The 25,373-nt window shown below is 44.0% G+C and overlaps 2 protein-coding genes and 1 long non-coding RNA gene across 7 annotated transcripts; 1 reads left to right on the top strand and 2 right to left on the bottom strand.

Annotated features, from left to right (window-relative positions):
• Positions 1-5,486: 5,486 nt before the first annotated feature.
• tnfsf13b (TNF superfamily member 13b) lies at positions 5,487-12,215 on the bottom strand. 5 transcript variants are annotated; one of them, XM_061840696.1, is made up of 8 exons: positions 11,652-11,781; positions 11,177-11,249; positions 9,923-10,063; positions 9,747-9,840; positions 9,622-9,678; positions 7,886-8,010; positions 5,902-6,052; positions 5,487-5,804 (listed from the first exon to the last, which is right to left on the bottom strand). In XM_061840696.1, the coding sequence occupies exons 1-8, from the start codon at positions 11,660-11,662 to the stop codon at positions 5,692-5,694; spliced, it is 765 nt and encodes a 254-aa protein (XP_061696680.1). In that variant the 5' UTR covers positions 11,663-11,781; the 3' UTR covers positions 5,487-5,691. The 5 variants fall into 5 exon arrangements, with proteins under 5 accessions (XP_061696680.1, XP_061696678.1, XP_061696677.1 ...); XM_061840694.1 differs by lacking the exon at positions 11,177-11,249 and having other exon boundaries at positions 5,902-6,002; positions 11,652-12,204; XM_061840693.1 differs by lacking the exon at positions 11,177-11,249 and having other exon boundaries at positions 11,652-12,181.
• Positions 6,087-9,675, top strand: LOC133511779 (uncharacterized). The gene is made up of 3 exons (XR_009798033.1): positions 6,087-6,514; positions 6,961-7,178; positions 8,345-9,675. It is a non-coding gene; the product is annotated as an uncharacterized LOC133511779 (long non-coding RNA).
• Positions 12,216-14,861: 2,646 nt separating the features above from the next.
• Positions 14,862-21,275, bottom strand: abhd13 (abhydrolase domain containing 13). Its single transcript, XM_061840692.1, has 2 exons — positions 21,015-21,275; positions 14,862-19,736 (listed from the first exon to the last, which is right to left on the bottom strand). The coding sequence occupies exon 2, from the start codon at positions 19,701-19,703 to the stop codon at positions 18,648-18,650; it is 1,056 nt and encodes a 351-aa protein (XP_061696676.1). The 5' UTR covers positions 19,704-19,736; positions 21,015-21,275; the 3' UTR covers positions 14,862-18,647.
• Positions 21,276-25,373: the final 4,098 nt, after the last annotated feature.

The following is a 25,373-nucleotide window of genomic DNA, read 5'->3' as shown; positions in this document are numbered from 1 at the left end:
TCCAAATACTAGAAAAAGTGGGTTTGATAAAGTACGGGAACTTAACAATAATAATTTAAAGAAAGATTAAATTCTCAGCTATCAATCCTAACCAACAGGGGGCACTCTTGTACGTATTTGTCCAGTAAGCTTTACAGCCTGTTGTAATTGAAAACGTGTTTTGTTTTATGAAATATGTCAACAAGATCTACCAAAGAGGACAAAATCTGATGCTCAGATGTTGCGTTTGCATCCATCATACATTTGTATGAATACAGTAGATAATATATATATGATATATGATGATCTAGCTAGTTCTGCTTTCGCGCTCGGATCTCTGTTGAGTATGTACATGGGCAGGAACTCCAGAGACCTACATTAGCAATTAAATAGTCCATTTTCCAATATTTCCCCTTTAATATTATTTTTTCTTCCTGTGAATGTTCCTACGAGGGAAAAAGTTGCTCTGTTCAAATTTCAATTGTGAAGTTTTTGAATGACTAGCGCAGGCTTCGTGTATTGCCGCCGGGAAAGCAAACCGACTCCTAAACAATAAAAGTGCGTCGGAAAGACGGAGTGCTGTTGTTTTCGTGAGGAAGGATAAAGTTGGAGGGCATGGGATGAGACGCGTTCAATATTTACACAGACTCCGCACACCCTCCTTCAGCCTTCAAATGCGTGTCGTCTGTCAAAGTTCCATCCTGGAGCCATAAACCAGACTAAAGTGCAAGACGGAGAGCTTGACATGTGGCTCTTATTCATCTCCTGCGGGGGATCCACCCCCCCCCCCCCCCGTGAAAAACCATTTCACTTTTCATCAAGTCCAAAGATGGCCGTACTAGAGTCAACTAAGATCGGGGGGGGCAAAACCCTGCTGTGAGTACCGTCGCCCCGCCCCCCCAAAAAATGTGTACACCTGCCGATATGAATCGTTCAAACCAGTTGAAACAAATTTCTGACTCTTCTTATCACACTCCACATAAAAATTTATATCGATGTTTTCATTTTTAAAAAAGAAAAAAGAAAATTCACTGTGTATATGCCTCAAAGAAGGCGTGATTTCCGATAACAACCCAGGCTAAATTTGGGTCCTCCCCAAACATACAGCGATCGAGATGTATCAGTTCAAGTCTCCGTCGACACCAGTTACTACTTTCCAATGGAACAAGGCTTTGGTGAACAGGTGTCAAACTCAAGGCCCGGGGGCCAGATCCGGCCCGCCGCATGATTTTATGTGGCCCGCGGGGGCAAATCATATGTATCAACTTCTGTGATTTTTTTTTTCCGCTTGAATCTGTGCCAAAAATTCAAACTGTCATGTCATAAATGATATTGTTGGGATATCACAAGCATTTCTGTGTTACCAAACAACAATAGTTGAAAAAAAAAAACATTACCCTTGATTTCTGATCCCAAAACTAGTTCATAAATTTCATGTGCAAATAGGATGAGGCGGTTAAAGATTTTTTTTATGGTTTCACAGCCGCAACGGCCCTTTGAGGGAAAACTCAAGTACAACGTGGCATGCGACAAAAATGAGTTTGACACCTCTGTTTTGTATTTTCCAAAAAAAAAAGCACAAAATACGCCAAGACGGTGATAAGAGGAAAAAAAAATGGGATTGGTAGCAAACTGGGAAAAGGTGCGGGTTCACTGTACAGTCACAAAAAAGTTGTACGCAATTGACAAATAATTTTGCCGCAGCTTAGTGATGACAATAATGTTATAACACCAAATGTAAAGTACTGTGTAAGTATGTGTCACATTGCCCCCTAGCGGTGGCCAGGGTTAGTGTTTACATTCGCCATGAGAAGGCCGATTGAATTAATGCATGAAATCATGAGGCAATAAGGTTCAACATTTTTATAAATTATCCATCTATTATGTAATAAAATGGTGAAGAATGCTAATTTCTTACCAAAAAAATGTCATCTGTGTTCTTTGAGGAGCTGAAATATGTTAAATGACATTTTCCTTCCTTTCTATGTGGAAAGATGATTTGAGTTACAAGCGTGGCCCGCAAAACGGATGTAAACTCAAGTCAAAGCAGAGGATGAATTGATGCAAAGTTGTAACGGGATAAAAAAAAAAAAAGAGCGTTTCAATCTGCTTTTAAATCCCTCGTATGCAGATACGGCGGAGCTACCCGCAGCTTCGCCGTGCTTTCATTCCGAGACGAGGGAGGCTCAACCGTTTCAATTATAGATCAGCTCATATCCGGGCCCAGGAGAGATTAAAAAAGCTGTTAAAAACAAATTAAAAAAAAAAAAAAAAAACTCAGCTCCCATTTTTCCAGATCAGAAATAAATTAGCGTGGTCCTAAGCCGGGTTGGTTATTTTTTTTATTTTTTTTATTTTCTACCTAACAGCGAGCTCGAAATGTACACTTCTGTTACCCGATGAAATCCTCATCCGGTCCTTCACAGATAAACCCAAACGTTGACGCTGCCAGTTCGACTGGTGAGCTCGGGATCAACGTGATTACTTTGGGCCGCCTGCAGCACATAAAAGTAATCCCCGAATATGAGTACCGTATGGACACGGAACAACTGTGACAGATGCACACACGCATCCTGGGGAAATGTTTTCGATACATTTTGGGTTAACATTTATGTCTACTGTAACTTTTTTGTACAGAGAAGGTCAAGTATAGCGAAGGTCAGAAGGAGGTACATTGTATCTTTGTAGACCTCGAGAAAGTCTATGACAGAGTACCAAGAGAGGAACTGTGTGGTACTGCATCCGCAAGTCCGGTGCGGCAGAGAAATATGTTAGAAAAGTACACGACATGTATGACGACAGCAGAACAGCGGTGTGATGTGCCGTAGATGTGTCAGAAGAATTTAAGGTGGAGGTGGGACTGCATCAGGGATCCGCCCTGAGCCCCTTCCTGTTTGCGGTAGTAATGGATAGGCTGACAGATGAGGTTAGATTGGATTCGCCTAGGGACCATGATGTTCGCTGAGGATATTGTGGTCTGCAGGGAGCAGGTGGAAGAACAATTAAAAAGATGGAGGCGCGCACTGGAAAGGAGAGGAATGAAGATTAGCCAAAGTAAAACGAGGCAAGGGTGGACGACTTCTAATATTTGGGGTCAACAATACAGAGCAATGGAGAGCGTGGTAAGGAAGTGAAGAAATGGGTCCAAGCGGGGTGGAATGTGTCTGGTGTTTTATGTGACAGAAGATGAAGGGCAAAGTTTATAAAACAGTGGTGAGGCCGGCCATGATGTACGGATTAGAGACGGGGGCACTGAAGAAACAACAGGAAGTGGAACTGGAGCTGGAGCTGGGAGAAATGAAGATGTTGAATGTTCTCGAGGTTGGATAGGATTAGAAATGAGCTCATTTGAGGGAGAGCTAAAGTTGGATGTTTTGGAGACAAGGTTCGAGAGAGCAGACTTCAATGGTTTGGACATGTCCAGAGGCGAGAGAGTGAGGAAATTGGCAGGAGTATGGTAAGGATGGAACTGTCAAGGAAGAGAGAGAACGAGGAAGACCAAAGAAAAGGTTGATGGATGTGGTGAGGGGAGGACATGAAGACTGAGCGTTCGTGAGGAAGATGCACGAGATAGGCTTGGATGGAAAAAAGATGGCCACACCTCATCGGGACAAGCCGAAAGGAAAAGAAGAAGTAGTAACTTTTTAGATGGTTTCCCCTCAGGAATATGCAATCGTTTTGATCTCACCTCAGACATTGGAAGGCCACCCAGGACCCATCTGGCAATTGCGTAGGGCAGTCCGACCGAAGCGTGGCCGCCATTCTGCGCCTACGGCCCCGCTGACCAGCACCAAATACCCGACCACATACATTCACGGGCTACTTTGGTGATCAACCATATTAGTGGACCATCCAGGACCCCTCTTACCCTTTTGCTACGACCAACCTGTCAATTCCAGTGGATTTGGAAGCATTGAATGCATACTTGGGGTGCTCAGCGGGTCTCATTTCCCGATCCCTCGGTCGGATGCCGTCGTCTCTTCTGCGCGCCGGGTCGACCGTGACGCGAGCATCCGCCAGTCACGGCAGCCGTCGCCATGGAATCACACAAAAACACACATTTTGATATCACGTTTGACACATTTAGCCTTCTCCAGTGCAGCTGCTTCCTTCTTACCATTTGCCGAAGAAAGACTTCTGACCCGCGGGCCTCGTCGGCTGCGTTACGGCGTCGCAGGACCTCTTTCCGCTGATGGCTGCATCTCTCCTCAGTATCCATTTATCCATTAAGGCCATTTCGAATCCCTCTTCCTGCGCCTTCTATTTTTGACTTTCTTCTCCCCAACATGTCTCGCAATTTGCCAAATGGAGCCACGGCTCCCCCGGGCGCGGTGGCACAGCGAGGAGGCGACGGCCCGCCGGGCTTTGTCTAACTTTGGTCCCCTTTTTAATACGAGTCAAGTACGAGCGAGGGAAACGGGCTGGTCTGTTAATTGCGTGTGTGTCATCCCGGAGAAAATGATGCGCCTGCATTAAAACCAAACAAAAAAAATTGTTGAATTTACTATTTATTGAATAAGAAATGAATATCCATTAGTTGAGTTCATGGTGAAATATTTTTATGTGATCACATTTGAGTATTACTATCATGAATAAAGATATAATCATAATAATGTCAATTGAAATGTATTAATTTCTGCAGTGATTGTAAGCATTTTACAATATTCATATATTCATGAATGCAATACATCTGACATCCACTACACGTCCTTGAATCTCAGAATCCGTCTGCCCGTGTCCCGACCAAATTCACCAAAATCGCGTTAGACCAGCGGTCTAAGTGCTGCGGCCGACTTCGATGCGGTCAAAGGACGCACCGTCGCTGCGCCAAACGTCCGGTGTGAAGGTCTGAGCGCTCCCCCGTGCTGAAAAGTCTCCTTGTGATTAATGCGCATGCATTACTAAGAGGGGAATTCTGGGTAGAGATCAGATGCTTACTGGGAAATCCCCCGGTCTCATAGCTCCCCTACTTCTGGATAGCGGGAGCTAACATACTTTATATGCTAACCCTAACCTAACCTTAAACGAAAAGTATACACACATCTGTACGTTCGCTGTCTTCGTCTTTCTGAGACCTCCATAGCGAACATGAACGCTCGGCGACAAGTTGTCGAACGGCACGTGTTGAGGCATAGACGGGGGATGTTTCAGACTGGCCGGAAGTTAACAAAATATACGCGCATGCGCATTAATCACAATGAGACTTTTCACCACCGGGAGCGCTCAGACCGTCACACCGGCTCGTCTGCCAAATTGACAAATGTATAGCGAGCCTCGCGCTTGCATGAAAATCAAGCTAAGCCCAAAACTGCAGCTCACTGGAGATGTGCCGTCAATACACGCGCAAAAAAGTCCTTAAAGTTTGCCCAGCTAAGATTAGCTGGTGACCAAACCTGTCTCTCACCCAAAGTTAGCCGGCATTAGCGCCACCTCACCTGCGATCCTAAAGGTTAAAAAAAAAAAAAAAAAAATGGATGGAAGGAGGTTTCACTTGTGGTAACCACGTGTAGAGAAAAAGCTGACGACTTTTAATGGTGAATAATGATCAGTAAAATAGAGCTGCAAATGCAGAATATATTTCAGAGAAGAGTCACAACTGTCGTATGGGCGAAAAAGTCAGAGTCGCTCATTTCTGGAGTGTAAAATTATCTCTTCCGGCATTGAAGGTTGCCAGGATCCAGGTCCCTCTTCTCTCATACGAGGCGACGGGATTTAAACCAGCTTGATGGCGCCCAAGAACGTGGAGTCCCCGTCCAGAGACACGTTGGCAGCGGACCTGGGGATCAGGAGCTCCAACTGGTCACCGACCTCCAGCTTCACGACACCTGAGGGAAGCGTCAGCACACTTCACGCCTCGAACTGGCGGCCGTTTTGTGTCGCTGCTGAAAAGACGGCAGTACGTAGTAAATCAAGACAACGCACCTCCCGTGTAACACGTGTTGTAAGGGTACATGCTGTCCATGCTCTGGATGCAGCGGAACAGGATGACGTGCTGAGCCTCGTCGCCCACCACTGTCCTCTTCCTGCGGATCACAACGTGGCCCATTGCAAACCTGCTGTCCATGTAATAGACCTGACCACGAGGAAAGGGTTAAATGGACACCTACTGGGAACAACGGACGGAACACCAGTGCAATCAGTTTCACATTATTTTGCGAATGACAATAAGGAGCATGGCGGAAGGAGATTGCATCACCAGTGGCATTGACAAAGAGTCGAATTACCAAACGCTTGCGCTTGCTGGGATTTACCCACGTTATGACTCAATCAGACAAATTCGGGTTGTCCCGATTTTACTCTATCAGACGACTGCCATCGGATCTTGCTGTGTCTCAGGCAGACGGCGACACCAACACACCTCGACTTCTACGATCACTTGGCTTTATCCCCTCAAATCACTTTTGGAAAAAAGCGGAACCAGAAAAAGTGTCACCGGCCAACGTGACCGGATACACTCGTGACCGTGGCGACGACAACAGCGATGCGCTGCGGAAATGGCGCTCGGTAGAGGAAGTTCCTTCGAGCATTGCTTGAGGTACGTTCACAGATTTTATACAATATGATACGATACAGCTCGCAAGCAGGCAACAACATGCTATGTAGCCTTGTAAGCTAGCAAGTAATGATGCTAACTTTCTGTTGAATCATGGTCTAAATCTTCGGTAAACAGTGATTTGGGCGCATGAATAACTATTGACAATGCCAACCCGGGCAAGTTTTGGGTCGGGGGGTGCAATGTACCAGTCACATTAGGCAATTCTTTTTGGTCGATCTACAGCTGCGCTGTGGGAGAGTTGTCGCAGATATGGAAAAGAAAAAAAAAAAAAGTCAAACATGCTAGACTTCTCAGTTTGGCGTCGTAGTGCAACCAGATTGTTGGTCGTGGATTTTACAAGAAGTTTTGTTGTTCTATGTCGGGCCTGATCTGGGAAATCAGATGCAGTGGCTATCCATCCATTATCTACCGGTTTTCCGTGTCAGGTCACGGGGGAAGTAGCTTCAGCAGGGATACCTAGACTTCCCTTTCCCCAGCCACTTCTTCCAGCTCTTCCGGAGGGATCCCGAGGCGTTCCCACGCCAGCCCAGAGAATCCGAATCCGATTTAATGGCCAAGTGTAAAAAACGCACAGGGAATTTTTCTCCAGCAGTCGGAGCTGCAGAACTGCATTCGCCCGCCTGATGTGGATGCGCTAAAGAAGGTAACCCAAATATTAGAAACTGCTTTCACTTCTATGCCCGCTTTGCATTTTCACGTGAAGTTTCTAATCAAGAGTAATGCGGCTTCCTCTCATAGTCCAAAAATTTGCATTTTATGGTAATTGAAGAGAAAATGGCTGAATTGTGATTGGTTGCTTGTTCGTCAGTTTTTTGTCAGCTACGACACTAATGAGGACAAGCGGTACTGGAAATGGAACATGTGTTGATCTCAAAGACTTTGTACTATAAATAGGCCTTTACTCTACCCACACATACAGTAGCTTTGTGCTGTAGGAAAAATATTCCAATATGCTGTACAAATAATAATAATAATAATATATATGTATGTATATTGTAAATTAAAATTAAAAATGAGCAAAATGTCAATCCAAAATGAGTTAAAGAGGGGGAAGTTGTTGTTTGTTTTTTTTTTTTATATAGCTCCTGCATTTGATTTCATTAGATTGGTACAAATGTAACTAGTGAATTGTTCTGGAAATGAAGTTGACCACTTAAGTTTTTAAAAAATAAATCATAAATTAGCAACGATGAATCAGTGAACATTCATTTTACAAGGATGGATCAATTTGCATTTTGCACACTGAATGCGGGGTCGCTCACCCCTAGTGGGGCTCACCAGCTTGCACGCATGCGTGTAGCGCCCCCTTGTGGTAAAACTAAAGAAATAACAATGAGATGCGCTCCTAACCTGACTGTAGACAAAGTAGAAGCCCTCCTGCCGGATCAGGATGTTGTCGCCGAGCGTCTCCAGGGCAGACCCTTTCCTCAACCCAGTCTGCCAGGGGATGCCCGTGTATGGCTCCAGGGCAAAATCTCATGCAAGGAGACATATTCATCATATCGATTTCGACATTGAATCGTCATATCGGCCCCGTTGAAGTGATTTGTAAAAACGTCTACAGACAGCATTACCTGCGTGTGTTCGGGTCACTCAACCTTCGCAAGTTAGTATGAATATGTGTCGGTATCTTTGCACAAAAACTGAAAGCAGCAAAGTATTGCAAGGGTGATTCTGGGGTCAGAGGTTGAAGGGTGTTAGGATTCATTTCCGTGCTGCTTCAGCACCTTCGAAAACGGGCCAGAAATGCCAACGATTCAAAGTAGAGCGTTAGCTTCAGCAACAACTTGAATTTCTCTTTTCTCTTAGGACGTAATGGAACTACCGGACGCTGCAGAAGGTAAAGTATTGTAATTTCTTGAAAATAATGCACAAATTTTTCCAAGAATATTTTCAAAAAGTTAGTAGAGCGCATTATATTTAGGTATGGATGAAAAATAAAAAATACAATCAGATTTTATAGTTGTATATGGGTACATAGAGTGGTAAAAAAATGGTATACATATACATTTCGATATGATATTCGATGTCTTCTGTTACACATTTATATTTATTACGGTAATGCATTTGACGCCATCATTGAGCATTTATTTGAGTTGGTTGAGGGATTCAGTTCTGACAATTACAGGGACCGGGACAAACGTGTCCTGCGGCCCGTCCCGAGATTATATTACGGCTACATCAGCACGTGCACAACGATTATTATTAATGACTGTTATACAGACGTATTTTTTATACACAATACAAGTACAAAGCTAACAAAATATAAACACAGATAGTTCCCAATATTTTGAGCATATGGGCAGCAGCAAATTAGTGGTGCGCATTGTACATTGGTAGAAGGGTTTTCCTGATTTTTTTTTTTTTTTTTTCGGTCAACTTTGGGGGTGCGTATTATATTTTAGGACGCATTATACTCGAGAAATTACAGTAACATTTTTAGAGTCATCGTTAATATATTTATTATGGACTTGCAACAAAGTCAAAGTATCGCTTCGAAGAGTCTTGTTCACAGGACGAGCTCCTACACAGATGCAACTTCCTACAAGTGGCCAAGGACAACTCCATCATAACCAAAGAATGTGCTAAATCATCATCGAACGATGTGCCACATCATCATCCGAGAATGCACCTTTGTTCATTTCATCTGCTCACAAAAGAGTCCGTGAGAGGCTGGTTCAGAACGTGTTTGGAGACTGTAACTGGCCTGTCTCTCACGTCCTCCTGATCAGAAGAAAGACGACTTCCTGTCCGTTATTTGTGCAACTATTCCGGCAAGTTAGGTGATAAACCTAACAAACATTTGCATAATTGTCTTCCAGGCGATGACGTGAAAGGCGACACAAATGGCTTGAACGGGCGGAACTTATTACAACGCTTGGATCACGTAATTTTGTGTTTAAGCGCTTAATGCTCCTTGGTTTTAACGGTTCAAAGCTCGACCCCCCCCCCCCCCCACCCACCTAAAGCAAAACAGGCAGAGTGATTCCTTGCTTGGAAACCCGAGCAGCGCCACCTACAACTTTCCCCGAAATGTGTCGGGCCGTTCCGTTCGAGTAGTTCAATCCTCGCTGCTTTTTCTTTACCTTTCCTGAAGATTTTCCTGCTCTTGTTCGCCAGCAGCTGGAGACACGACAGCGAATCTGCGCGGAAAAGACGCGCGTGTGAAACGTCTGCCGACGACATTGACACAAGGGCTGCCGTGACTCACCTGATGAGTCTGTTCCGGAGGCCATCCTCCTCCTCCTCATCAGGCTGAACGTGTGCTGCGGGTCCGTTTGGCCGCCTCTCCCGTCGCTGACATTCTGCCCACGACAAAAATCAACCGACGTGAGAAGCGAGCGTACGTTTTCTGGACATGAGATTTTTTTTATTTACAGTTATAACCTGTCCTGTTGGCCAACAACCAGTACAGGTGGGTTGTCTTATTGCGCTTAGCTTGTGGCGGACTTTATTTGGAATTCCACTGTACACGAGGTGGTTGGGAGGGGAGAGACGGAAGAAACGGCAACAAAAAGACAACAACACCTGATGAGAACATGGGGGGGGGGGGGGAGACAAAGGGAAGGGAAAAGCGTCATAACAATGGGGAACAAGCACAAGAACTAACTTGGGAGAGGACAGACATGGCAGAAATAACAAAAGACAACAACAGAATTAACTCATTGCGGTACCTTGTTTGAAAATCGACATGCACAGAGAAGAATGTTGAGTAAAAGCAATAACAAATGACAACAACAGACCTTTCCGACCTGTCAATCACTCGAACAATAATAGCCAATCAGATAAGCTGCATCGTCTTAACCCCTGGCTTGACACGCCCCTGCCGCCATCTTGTCCCGCAAGCAATGCTGGTTGTCAGTAGCGGGCGCTTGGAAAAGTTAATGTTACAAAGAAAATGGTCCTCGGATGCGCTTGGGGAACGTGCAATTCTGATGAAAGATCTCCTGCTAGGTTGATTCATTTTCCAAAGCCTAAAACACAGTTGAGGAAGAGTCTACGATGGATTAAGGCTCGCGCAAGAGCGCGCGTACAACTAAATGTCGACAATATCGACAAAAACAGGGTTGTATGTTCGAAGGTAAGTGAGGGAGAAGTATCTTCTCTGAGTTTGATTGAATTATTATCAGTGCTTTATAGTAAAAAGTCCTCACTCTGCTTTACATGCGCAGAACGATTCCACTATTTTATCCAGTTGGATTTCAATACGAAGTTTGTGAGGCGTCAAACTTTTTTTGCATCGATCGTCAACGTTTCGCTGTAACTCTGACATTGCGTCCCGCTCCGTCCAAAATCTTAATTCCGTGTACACATCCCTGCGTGAAATAGTCAAGCCCTCCCTCTAGAACTCTCTTGGACAAGTCTGACGCATTTGGGGAAAAACATACCGCAATATTATCTGGAATAGGCGACAGAGAATCGACTTCAAACATGTTCTGTTCAATCGCCATTTTGGAAGCTTGGTGGACATGGCTAAGGGGGCGGAGCTTAAGACCGCCATCGGAATGGTACATTGTTTTAACGTCACTTTCTTGTACTAAATATCAAGGACAAAGACAACAAAAGGTGATAGGATAACACTTCGAGAAAGAGCCCATGGAGAGTGGGGAAAACAAGCAATAACAAAACACGTGATAGCACCTGCGAGTGTGTTGTTTTGAGAGGGCAGGGTCGCACAAAACCAAACAAAAAAAGTGAGGATAAGCAACAGCACCTGCAAAAAAAAAAAAAAAAACAAGATGGAAGAAAACCAAACAACAAAGGTAAAAAACAAACAGCTGCTCATTCCACAGCTGCTCGGACGGACGGATGAGAGTCAACAACAACAACAAAAAGCAGCAACAACAACAACAACAACATTTGGTGGAACCCAACTGTTTTTTTGTATCAGTGAAAGTGCCAAATAAAGTTTGAATGCCCAAAGAAAAACAACCCTAAAGATGCTGCCGCCATGTCGTACTTTTGTTTTATTCTTTTTCAGAACCTTTAGAATTATCTCACAAAAACCTGTGTACACTTTTAACAATTATCGGCACTTTTAAAATGTGTGTGTGTGTTTTTTTTTTTTTTATGTTAAAGGGTAAAAACAGGGAAGAAGAAAATGTTTGTGTCTCACCTGCTCTCCATGTTTGCCCTCCTGACCGTCTTCCCTCCTGCGACACGCCTCGGACTTCAGGCCCTCGACTTCTTCTCTGAGAACCACCAGCTGGTACAAGGACAGCGCCGACAGAGAGGACGATGTGATGACGGCCAGCGTGAGCAGGAAGACCGGCCGGGACGGACCCCGGGCCTCGCCCGCCTTCTGCCCCGTCCCGGGACCCGGACGCGAGCAGACCGCCATCGTGGAGCTGGCGCCGGAAGCCGATTCCTCACTCGCGATGCTTTTTGGTTTCACATTCGTTCTGCGGCTGCTTCCAGGCCAATGAATACAATAACTGGAGAGAGAGAGAGAGAAAGAAAAAACAACAACAAAAAAAAAAGAGCCGTTCCCCTTCCTTGTTCTGCTTGGCTAACCGCATCAACTTCCTGCCACAGCAGTGGCCCTTATCTCGTTGGGCTTCCAAAGAAGGACAAATTTCCACTATTCACATCGTGTTAGTTCAACAGACTGTTTGGGAATTAGACGGAATAAGGCCGTGTGAAAAAAATGGAGGGTAGTTTTGAGGATTAAAAAAATAATAATCATTTAAGGGAGGCTTGAGGTTTTTTTTTTTTTTTTTTCCCCAAGGGCTAAGTCAGATACTTCTCATTTTCTGCAGTAGACGTCTGCTCCTAAAATTAATTTTTCGTAACATTGCAATTTCCCTCAAAATTCAGATGTGCTTGAAACAGCTCATTTAAGTCACGTGCACAACTTCAGAGCAAGTGCATTGTGGGTAAGAATTTTTTGTGTGTCGGCCATTTTGGGAGGTTGTAAACAGTTCTTAAAGTTTGTCTACATACCAGCATCGCGTTCATCGTATCTGCACTTTCTTTGGCGTTTTCCAAGTATTTCGAGGATCTGTCGGCTGATCTGGAACCCTACTACAGGCAGAAAATCAGTTTATGTGAGGCTCAGGACCCGTATAGTCTATCGAAGGCTGATTTTGCGACTGAAAAATGCTGGCCGAGAGTGGAATACCCCGACATTGTGAACTACTTGGTGCTTACACCCAACAGCCTTACGAACCAACAGATGAAGGCCTACAAGTTCTTGGAGGCTTACAATTACTTTTTAAGCGGGTGGATTCAGAGTGTCCTCTGCAAAATGTTGTCTGAAGAAAAGGTTTTAATCCTTGCCCAAGTAAGTAACTTGTGATCACCCGGGACAGAGTGCGTAACTCGTCGTCGTTGTTGTTGTTTCCGCTTAGCCATTATGGCCTTTTCAGGTCCGAAAAATCGGACCGATTAGGGAAAAAGATCTACGACAAATAAACATTGCACCATCTTTTAAATTTATTTGAAGGAGCATTAAGTAATGTGACAATAATTCAAATGTACAAGGTGTAAATTACTAAGTACTAACAAATTATAGCGTGAATGTCTGAAGGTAGCCCTAATACAACAGTAGCGGCTTTCTATTTGTTCACATTTGCCTTACTCAAATGTCAGCATATAGAAAGCCGCTACTGTTGCATTAGGGCTAGCGTGAATGATGCCCTGGTAGGTGGTAGGTGCTACATGCATACTTCCTTCTTAAAAATAATTTGACAGACAGCAAACGCACAACAATTCATACGTTTGTATCCTAAACTGTAGATGAAAAGCCTGTCACTGGCGGCCAATTTCGATCGGGGGCCGAGTTGGATGTACATGTACATGTAGACCTATCAAACACCGTTAGTCTTGTAATATAAAACACAGCAAACAACACATACATGTAAAAATAGCGGCGGATATGGTCAAAGTGCAACACTGTGGGACGAGTGAGATCTGCACGCGAGATATTACTGAGCCACTTCGCTTGCCGTTTGCTCGACATTTCTTCTGTTTGGGGTCCTTGGTGCGTAATTATTTTCGTAAATCGGAAAAACCGTCTGTTCCCTTCTTTGCTGAACTTGTGATAGCAGCCAATAACACAACACGTGTGCACCATCGTCTCAGAAGTCAAAAAGCGTCTTATGTAATCTAATGTAACCAGCGAAATGAGACCTCCCAATATGGCGGCCAGGAAAAATTCAAAACGGATGCGACGTCACCTGCAAGTCACCTATAAAAAAAAAAAAAAGACTTTTTTGTTTTTGTTTTTTAAACAAGGTCAGATGACTTCTCCTCAGTCTGTTTGGCCATTTGGTTGATTGTGATTGAAGGTCACGAACGTTGTGACATCTTCAACACACCGACGGGTGGTTTCCGATTTTCCAAGATGTCGGCTTTATAATACTGGCTTGTCTTCCAAAATGGACGTGCCTGATTTTGAAATCTCCATAGTCAAAACAGTATTTATATATTGTAACAAATACTTGATGCATTTTATTATTAGCATGTGTATTAATTCTGATGTTGCTTGAAAATTCTTCTATAGAAATATGTGATCAAGCACTGTGCCACTTTCTGTTATTTAAACCTTTCTATAGAATTTCGACAGAAACATTTTGTTCTATCGAAATTCTATAGAAAGTCACAGCCAAAGTTCTATAGAACAAATTGTTCTATAAAAATTCTATAGAATTTTTTTAGCAGGGTCTTAAAATTGCTTAAATTACCATACACATAGAACTCACTTTTTTCCCTTTAAAACAAGTCTTAGTTATGTAAAAGACATTTTTTTTAAACATTGCATTTAACATTTACTCATCATTCCACCATTTTGTTACTTTTGTTCCCAAAACACGTGTCTCAAAATTATTATTCATAAAACATGACATATCGCATAGTTACGGCTGGCATAAAATCCGACTTTCTTCAACATTGTTGTAACACTGTGGTTGCTCTCTTAAAATTACAGTATGTAAAATTGCCTTTTTTTGTAAAATTTCAGATTTTCTCTTAAAATAACATAAATTCTGTTTTTGTAAAATTTGTGACACTGCACCTTTTTTTCTTGTTAAATTATAGTACTATGTTTATAATATTTTTTGGGTACGATTCCACCTTCATTCTGAAATGAATATTAGCGCAATGTAATCATATTTTACAATTTGTGCAAAAGGCTTCAAAAAAAGTTGATCTGACTACTGTATTTGTTATAAGTGTCTAATTTAAGTCGAGGCAATGGGGGGAGGGGGGAAGGAAGTAACAATTTGAAACATTGCACAGAATTGTGACGGTGACAAAGTTGTCAAAGTATAAAAAGTGAAGCGGCCAAGTCGGCGAAATTAATATCACTCATTTGAAAGTGCCACAGTACATCTTTCATGTTCTCCATTTTAATGCGTGTTGCAGCACAGAATACACAATGAGAAAAATGTGCGCTTACAAAAAAAGCCAAGTGGATAAAAAAACCTGGAAATGGTGACGGAGTGGGGGGAAAAAAAATTGTCATTCGGTGACTTCTTCAGGTTAAAAATTAAGATAAATCATTCAAATGTCTGTTTAAGAAATGTATCTTTGTCAAGTGTTCATACGAAAAAAAGTCAACACTGTGCAAGTTTGTTGGAAAAACAATCACATGCCAGCTCTTGAATGAAACACACACAAACACACAATAAACAGTTCCATCAGTGAACGCTGAATTGTAGCGGCGCAATCGTTTCTTTAAAAAAAAAAAAAAAAAAGAAACATTCAGACCGGTTTTGGAGCTGAAACGATACAACCCCAATTCTTAATGTGAAAGGATAGTAACCATAGCAACCCCCCCCCCTCCCAAAAAAGGTGACCTCAACTCCTGCAATGCAAAGTGGAAACAGGCGGAAAGAAAACAAACGCAAAAAGTTGCTTTAAGTGCAAATGTCATCGTTATGTCGCAGCTAAACAAAAACTCAACGCTACAGACGGGGAAGATGAACAAATGAGCAATAACTGGATACTAGTAATTACATTCATAAAGTTCTTTTCCTTGCCAAATGTCACCTTTCGAAACGGTACCAAATATGGCTAAAGAGCTCCGCTGCGTACTCGAATGGCTTCATTGAAAGCGACAGCAGACAACAGTTTTTTGTTTATATATCGTCAAACTCTGCCGGACCCCGCCCAGAAGACGTCGGGTGAAAGGTTAATTATCTCATTGACGCCCCTCCGAATAAGCAGCGCCATTTTGGCACCATCGCGGGAGGGTGACGAGGACCTCAAAGGAAAGTGAAGAACAACACAGTACCAGCTAAGATCATAAATACAGTACTGACAAAAGATGAGATTCTTGTCAGAGATAATACTCCGCGTTTAAAGAAGAGTCGTCAAGAAAGACGACTCCTCCGGCACACCACGGCTCCCTATTGCTATTCCCGTGGATGGATCGAGTTCTCACAAACATGACCGGAATCTTTGAGGATTATTAGGCTTTAACAAAAATTCATTCTGGCACTCAAAGGGGTGATCTTTTTTTCATTCCGTTCCAAAAAAGGAGAGTTGCTATTTTACGGAGGAGTATTAGGGCCGCGCGGAAAAAGAAGACAAAAGAAAAAAGAAAGTTAAAGTTCAATTAAAAAGGTCGCATTGTTCAAAGACAAAATATGATTATGTTGAAGAGAACAGTCTTAACCTGACATTTTTATCAAATGGAAATTATATTTCATGTTGTTGGCTTTTTAAAAGTTGCATAACAAGATTGTTATTTCACCTTTTGCAGAGGAGTTCTTCTATAGCGCTTATCCTCACAGGTGTACTACAGCATGTCCCAGCAGGCTTTGGGCGGGGTACTTCACGAGCCAATCAAAGGGTACATCCATCCATCCATTTTCTTCACCGCTTGTCCTCACGAGGGACGCGGGGAGTGCCGGAGCCTATCCCAGCTGTCAATGGGCAGGAGGCGGGGTACACCCTGAACTGGTCGCCAGCCAATCGCAGGGCACATCGAGACAAACAGCCACACTCAGAATCACGTGTAGGGGAAATTTAGTGTCCAATCAATGTTGCATGTTTTTGGGATGTGGGAGGGAAGCAGAGTGCCCGGAGAAAATCCACGCAGGAACGGGGAGAACATGCAAACTCCGCACAAGGCAGGTCTGGGATTCAACCCAGGACCTAAGAACTGTGAGGCCAACGCTTTACCACCTGATTGACCGTCCTACCACAAAGGGCAGATTCAAAATAATAATAATAATATCCCCAAAACTCTCACTGTATCAATTATTGCCTATTTGGAGTTTTCAATCAACTCAACCGACAGTTTTGTAAACTGGGAGGAAATTCTCACCAGGTATAGTTGGGCTCGCTTCAACACAGTTTGGGCTCCAGTCCTGAATCTGGATTGTCCATACTAACAAAAGGGTGCCCACATGCCCGTCGAGACCAGGACACACTAGGCCGCAATCTGATGATGGACTTTGCGATCATGTCATCGGATTTGCAGCTGAATATCTTGGGAGACCTGGATGACGAAAGGGGCGGAGCAATCAACCGATCACCACCTGGTGGTGAGTTGGGTCCAACGGCGGGGGAAAATGCAAACGTATTGTGAGGGTATGTTGGGAACATCCGGCACACTATTCAGAGGTTCTGGAGAGGAGGGACTCTCGAGAAGTCGAATCTCAGATCCAGGAAGAACTGTGTAGTTTTCATCCTCGCTGTGGAACAGTGGACCAGTTCTACACCGTCTAAAATTGTAGGGTCCTCAAGAGTGCATGGGGGTTTTTGTGAACTTGGGAGAAGGGGTTTTAATTGTGTTCTTTGGGGAGTCCTGTGGAGGGTGCATCGGGGGTATGGCGTACCAGACACCTGATACAGGCTGTTTGATCCCTGTATAAGTGGTGTCAGATTTTGGTCCGGATTGCCGGCAGTAATCGGATTAGTTTCCAGTGTTTTTTCCGGATGATGTGGTTCTGTTGGCTTCATCAAGCCATGATCTCCAACGCTCGGTGGACCGGTTCGCAGAGGGTGAGGAGCACCTCCAAATCTGAGGCGGTGGTCCTCAGTCAAAACTCTGGGCAAGGGAGGAGATCCCGCAGAAGGTGGAGCTCGAATAGCTCGTGGTGTCTTGTTCACGAGGGAGGGAAGAACAGAGAAGGAGATCGGCAGCCGGATCGGCGCAGTCTCTGGGGTGATCCGGACTAAGGATCGGTTTGTCTTGGTGAAGGCAGAGCTGAGCCGAGGAGAAAAGCAAAGCTCTTAATTGAACGATTGATCTACTTTCTGTCCCTCACCGACGGTCACAAGCTGAAAATGGATGGCTGAATAATTAAATAAACTGTTACAGTACAAGAATCAGACTATTTCATCCAAACAACATCTGAAATAGTCATAATTTTAATTACAATCAAAAAAGATTAATTATATAGGCAAGCATTTTTCTTAGAACATTCCAAAAATGTTTTAAAATTTTACAAAAATTTTACATTCTTCCAAAGAAAAAAATTTTTTTTAATTGTAAACTTTCTACACGTAGTATTTTTTTTGTTGTTGTCAAAAACTTCCTCCTCTTTGGCCCCAGTACTACTCCGCGTTTTCATTGGCAATGAACTAAGATGATCATAACGAGGATGCGGATGAAATAATCCGGTTGTATTTACATCGGTGTACACGATTTTGTGTTTCGGACTAAAACGCCGTTGTGATGTCGCACCGCTAATCCGTTTCGGTCAGTCATCGCAACACGCCAGATTATGGCAGTAGCTGTAAGACATAACAGGAAGCGTCGTCTTTCACGAATGACCCCATTTATGAAGACAGTGATTCCCAAACTGCGTTATGAAAGAACATTTGGCATCGCTGGAAATTATTCAATTTCAAATCCCACTATCTATGCCAGCAAGGTTTATTAATAACAATTAAACACTCTTCCACAAAATGGCAGAAGGTATATAATTAAATCAGACTATCAAATTTTTGTGACAATTTTGTTGGTGCTGTCCAATAATTTTTTTCTGACGATTAAAAAAAAAAAAAAAAAGGTTGGGGAAGCACTGTAATGTCACAAATGCATGCATTCATGGCTGAAAAAAATGAAAATGAGTAACGTTCGCCGCTCCCTGAACAAAAGTCACCTCCACATCGGTGAGTGAAATTAAATAAAGAGGAAAAAGTAAAAAAGGTTCGCTCAGATGATGGTCACGCTCGAAGACGTCTGCACGCTCTCCTCGTGGGCGTGGCTTTTGAGCAGCTCGTTAATGAACTGCTCCAAAGCGGCAAAGTAGCCCTGGCACTGCCACGTGTCGTTGTGCGTGCCCTCGGGGAAGATGGCCAGGCGTTTAGTCCGCGACGGCGACATCTCGTAGAGCTGCTTCATCATGACCGGGGGTATCAGCTGGTCCGACAGGCCCGAGACGAACAGCGAGGGCATGCGGCACTGGGCCACCTGCCTGTAGGACAGGAACTGGTTCCTGTAGCACCACAGGGGCAGCAGGCGCATGGGGAGGAAGGAGAAGAGCGTCGCCGCCATGTGCGGGATGCTGAGGAAGGTGTTCTCCACCACGATGGCCGCCACGCGGTGCGGGTTGGCCGACGCCAAGCGGATGACCACGGCGCCCCCCAGCGAGCGGCCGAACAGTATCACCTTGGTCTTGTCCAAATCGGGCCGGGTCATCACGTAGTCCAGCGTGGCCTCGGCGTCCAGGTACAGGCCCTCCTCGCCGGGCTCGCCGTCGCTCTTCCCGTAGCCGCGGTAGTCCACGAGCACCACGTTGGCCTTCAGGTTGACCAGCATCAGCAGCGCGTTGGGCACCCTGTGACCGATATTGCCCGCGTTGCCGTGGAAGTAGAGAATGGTGGGCGGCGCGGAGGACGCCGGGCCGCTCTGATTGGCGGCCGAGACCCCGGGAGGCGAGTCCCCGCCCGTGTAGCGCAGCAGGATGAGGTTCAGCTTCACCCCGTCCTTCGTGCGAATGTACACGTTCTCGTGCGGGATTCCCGTCGGGACGGGAACGTAGAGGCGTGACGACGGCGGCTGGTCGGGGAAGTAGAGGAGCGCGTCCTGGAATTTGTAAAGGATGCCTGCCACGGAGGCCAGGATGAGAGCCAGGAGGATGAAACCCCCGTACAGGTGGAAGGTTAGGATCAGAGCCAGGAGGGACACGCGGCAGGCGCCCCAAGACCAGGAGACTAAAGTGAGGGTACAACGCTCCACCGCGCCCCACAACCTCCACGGCTTCTCCATGGCAACGCAGAGCTTAGTCACAATAACAACAGCCTGAAAAAAAATGGAGAAAAAGAAAAAAAACACTCACAGCACATGAGCAAAAACGGGATATGGAAAGAAATAGTGGGGATTGCCCTTCCATCCATTTGCTGAGCTGCTTATCCTTACGAGGGCCACGGGAGTGCTGGAGCCAATCCCAGCTGTCACCGGGCAGGAGGCAGCGTACACCCTGAACTGGTTGCCAGCCAATCGCAGGGCACATTGAGACAAACAGACGCACTCATAATCAAACCAAGCGCAGTTTAGAGCAAGGGGTCACCAACACGGAGCCCACGGGCAAATGGTAGCCTGCAAGGACCATATAAGGCGCCCGCAGGGTATGTTCTAAAAATACCATAGGCCACAAATTCTGAATCTGACTTACTTACGTGAATTAAAATTTTAAAACACCTGTAATTTCATTTACTACAATAAATGAAAATAAAAATTTTATGTACGCGTAACAAACTGAGTCTGAAATTTGCCGCTAACAGGTCACGTAGCCCTTCATACGATCGGTGCTCACGAAGTAGCCCTCAGCCTCAAAAAGGTTGCCGAGCCCTGATTTAGAGTATCCGTAAATGCACGTGTTGAGGATGTGGGAAGAAAGCGGAGTGGCCAGAGAAAACCCACGCAGGCACGGGGAGAACATGCAAACTCCGCACAGGCGCTTGGGGGGGGGGGGGGGGGGGGGGGGGGGTCAGGATTTGAACTTCAGAACAGTGAGGTCAACGCTCTAACCAGTTGCCCCACCATGCGGCCCATAAGTAACATTCTATCGGCATTTAACATAAACTATAAGCATATGTTGATGATATTGCAATTACAGATCACGTATCATATATGGGTGTTGCATAGTCTTTAAAGAAGGACATTTACAAGCAAGTAGAGGACAGTACACAGACTTTGGAAGCTAACGCCCATGTTAAGCATCCCTTTAACAACAATGACTTGTTGGTCACGCCCAAATATTTAATCAGATTGCAAGTATTTGTCGACGGGACAATACTAAACCAGCTAAGGCAGTGGCAAGGTACGCTAATGCTAACTGTCACTTGATGTCGATCAATCACTCAAAGTGTTCAATTCGACGTGGGAGAAATTAGCTTTATTAACTAGGTAAAACGCCTTAGTTTAATTATACTAAGAAAACAAATGAAATTGGGCAGTTGCAGAGGTGATTGACAACTAGAGCGTTCTTTGGAGCCTTTAGCGTGCTCGAAGCTATCAGCAAACAAGCGTTAACTGGTCGTCGTTAACCGGGCTGCCGGCCGTGTGCTTCTTCCTCACCCTCCTCTCATTTTCTCCGGCACCGGTCGCGTGAAGTGTCGCCGATTCGGTCGCGCGGCAGCAGCGCGGATGATGTCATGCAGCTCCCCGTGACAGCGAGTTGAACTCCCGTTTTCCCTTGACGGGAAACTGAGGTGACAGCAAACCGGCTGAGCCCCTTTTGCTACACGGCGGCTTTAGCATTCGCCGGTTTCGGCTTCCGGGGGGGAACCGAAACCCAGAACAACGTTCCGCACTAAAATCTGTTCCTCTTCAATATACAGTGCGTATAATCCTTGCCTTAAATTATGTGTACTTGTATGTCAAAACTAGTCATAAAATTGATAATATTCGTCATCACTAATTTAAAAGTGGGTAAAAAAAAAAAAGTGGAATGCAGCTGGACGTAGTTTAAATTCAATACACCACGAGAGGTCGCTCTCTTATCAGCACAGCCTTTAATTTCAGACGCGCTCAAATAGTTGAAGACAAGAAATATAATAAGAGATAATGTGAGTGGAAATATTCTTACACTTGACGCTGACAATACAGGTTTCATTTATTACAGGTACAACTAAATAAATTATAACTTACTCAAAAAAATCTACTTATTTCAGTTCCTACACACTGGTATGGTGAATTTTCGTATTTTCTCTTTTTCCCCATTTTTGAAAAAAGTTCAATTAGATATATTTTCCCATTTTTTTATTACATTGTTTTTTTCTCCATTTAAAAAATTATTTGCTGTCTTGTATGCTGCTTTACCTCGAACTGCTGTAATACTTGAATTTCCCCCTGGAATGCAGCAAAGCATGATTCAATTTTTTATTCAAATTAATCCAAGAATTTATTTAATTACTTATGAGTAGGTCCATGGTGATTTTATGCTGGCAAACCACAAGATTATACTATATTTTCAATATGTATGTCAGGATTCCCATTTTTTTCCCCCATCTAGAGACCTTGATTCTGAATGTGGTTCTTGCTTGGGATCTAAACTTACTAAAGAAATTCATGTTTTGCCATAAAATGATACATAAACCATTGATAAATAAATATATTTACTGTAATAAACGTGAATAATATAGTTTGCCCCAAAATGTGTCTGCTCAAGAATTAGTAAAGAAAAAAAAAAGCATTTTAATGAGCTTATTTTCCACTTAAAATAAAAAAGACAAGTGATGCACGCCACTTCGTGTTTGAATCCTCAACTTGGACACGGATGACTTCCCTCTCAGGCAAAAGGTGGGTTGAGATGTGCGACTATAATTAAAGAGACGCTGAAAGAAATGTTCTTGAATTTAAAACCCTGGATCAAAGGAACAAGAGCAGAGAACACGTCAACGCGCTCAGGAAGTTCTTTGCCGCTGTCGACTTGCATGGGAGGAACGCTGAGTCTGTTGCATTAACACAGCGCGACAGAGAAAGGTGACGGTAAATATGTCAGCCACGTGATCGACAATCACTTTCCATCCAAAAATATCTATTCTAAATCCAGTTTACCTGCCGAATTACGGTCGGTGCATACATAAATATACATAAGTTTTTCCCCCTGTCGGCGTCGCACTCTATTATGTGACCTTGGGATGGGTGGCGGACAGATGATGTGCAGGCCAGCGCTGCTATCGGCCTTTCCGCTGCGTTCTTCACGTTCGATATCCTGGTTTGCCGGGGTCAACGCAAAAGGAAACAAAACAAAAAAATGTGTTCGATATAGTATAGTGTTACAGTTAAATATTATAGTGACATTCACACAGAAGCTTAAAATTCACACCACGAAGTGCTTAATGCTAATTATGGCTGAAGAGAGGGCTCGGATTGTATCTGACGGTATTGAACCTTAAGCTGCGGGATCGCCGCTAAAAGGGAAGTAGGTCACGTGATCGGCGTTTGCTGCATGATGTCACAGTAGGCTGAAGTCAGCGGGAGCGCGATTAGATTTTTAGCCTCAATGTAGCATAGATAAAGATGCAGTGTGCTTCACTTTTCAATTATATCAGAATTTGTGACGTGAAATGTCCGTCAACCACTGATAAGAAGACATTGATTGATGTGGAAATAAAATAAAATAAAATACACTTGACGCAGTCCGTTGATGCGTTTCCACTTGGAAAGAGTTCAAAACCATTATCAGGAGGAAATAATATAAATACGAATATCCTGTTGGTGTCAAATTGTGGCCTTCATAAATGTTTACTACCTGTACAACGTTTTCTGCACCATTTTTACATTTGCCAATGTGACAAAAGTAGAAATGAGCACAATTTAATCGGACAATAACAAATCTACTGGGGAAAATTATTGGCTCAACCATCGATTTCAACCATCACAGAGAGCTTGATAAAATGAAATAAAACTGAATTATTGTTTCAGTGTGTCTCAATTAGTTTGTCGGCTGTGCGCTAATCTTAGCTAGTCAAGGGTTCTGATTCTCACCGAGACTGGGAAAAACTACCATCACTAACTTTTCTCTCATTCTTAATTATTACCACTCACATTTTTTCAACAATTTCATTTCTCAGTGTTAAAGGGATGCGTTGTGATTGGTCGGGGCCAACGTCAGCCGTCTCTTGCAATTTGCGTGGGTTTCCCGTCCCGTTGAGGTGTCGTTGACCGCGCGGCATGACATGCTAACAACAGTTTCTCGAAAATAATGTGTAAATTTTTTTACAAAAATATTAAAAAAAAAAAAAAAAATCAATAGAGTGCATTAGGTATGTAAATACAATTACATTGAAAGTCGCGTACAGCCGCGTAGTGGATAAAAAAAAAGGTATACATACAAATTTTGATATGATATTCAATGTCTTATGTTTCACATTTATACATTACGGTAATGTGCGCTACCAACCTGAACTCTGACCTCCTCCTATATATTACCGCTGCATGACTACATGCACAAAGATTATTATTAGTGATTGTTGTACAGACGATTTTTTTGAAAACAAGTAGTACAAACAATAAAAGTACAAACGTAGCAAAATAGAAATACAGATCATTCTTAATATTTTGAGCATATGGATTGCAGCAAATTGGTGGTACATTGTACATTGGTAGAAGGGTTTTACTGATTTTTTTTAGGTCAACTTTGGGGGTGCGCATTATACTTCAGGACGCATTATACTCGAGAAATTACGGTAGTCGGTTAATTGTTATTTTATTCTAAAATATTTATGTTATAAAAAGAGAGAGAAAATCAGACGCTCTCCCGGAGTGTTCTGAACTCCTGTTTAGATGCCACGGCAATAATGAGCTGAATAACGCTGCCCCCGCTGGCATCGAAGTAGCGTAACGACAGCTAGCCAGTGTCGCGCGCAGCGCTACGCCTACAGAAAACTAGCCGAGAGTGAATTGACAGCATGTGCGGCTCGCATCCAGACACTCCATTGTGGAGTTTTCAAATAGAAAACCAACACAGTTGTCAGTTTAAAGTGGTTTTTGCGTCAGTAGCTCCAAAAATTGACCTGACATAAAATTAAAAAAAAAGAAATCACACGCGCACGCACCGGGGATTGTCTTTTTGGGTGTGTGGTGATCGCTGATGGATTCGGGTTGTAAGAGACTGACAGCCGGCTACTTCACCGGCTGCAAACTACACCTCCATTCCTTTTGACAAACAGTCAAAACAAGCCCGGGCGAACGCACACAAAGCAGGTCGCGTGCATACACGGGCACGCACCGTAGCTTCAATTACTCCAAACGCGTGGGCTCTGAAGCGCTGGAGGGCCGCGGCTCAATAAAAAGCGCGAGCCGCTGTAGGACGAGCGGCGATTTGATGACCTGGCCCGGGGAATATCATATCATCGGGCCGAGGGACACGCTTATCATTCTCCTCACGCCGGCCACTCAGCAGCCCCCCCGCGAGCGACACCGAGAGAGTGCGAGGCGCCCATTGACCGAATTAGAGGCTGTGCACTGCACGTTATCGTCCTCTACGCTTAAGACGGGAGCCGTCGATGCACAACGATCGCTCGTCAGCATTTCACAACCGAAGCCGCAACCTTATCGGCTCGTGTGTAGGAGTTGATATTATTCTTTTTTTTTTTTTTTTAATTTTCTGCATTTGTGAAAGGCACGCTTGAGCTCATCTGACATGATCTGATCTGCATGGAACGAGATGCCATGCGCAAAATTGATAGATTCGGTGTCTATGGTTACAATGTAAATGTGTTATCACCTTGGCGACGAGAGCCTTGAGTCACAGAGGACAGCTTGGACCCGATATGGCGGAACCTCCGAAGTCGGCGGTAATCCGTTTCGCGTGAGCACAGACTTGTTTGAATTACAACACCATTTTTCTTTTCATTTTGGGAACAATGTAAAGCGGAAAATCAAATACGTCTTAACCGCTCTTTAATCAAACAGCGTTTCACTTTAGAA

Source organism: Syngnathoides biaculeatus, chromosome 14 (assembly GCF_019802595.1).
Source record: "Syngnathoides biaculeatus isolate LvHL_M chromosome 14, ASM1980259v1, whole genome shotgun sequence".
Classification (NCBI taxonomy): Eukaryota; Metazoa; Chordata; class Actinopteri; order Syngnathiformes; family Syngnathidae; genus Syngnathoides; species Syngnathoides biaculeatus.
The sequence above is the reverse complement of the archived record's forward strand: the minus strand, read 5'-3'. Positions and strand labels throughout refer to the sequence as shown.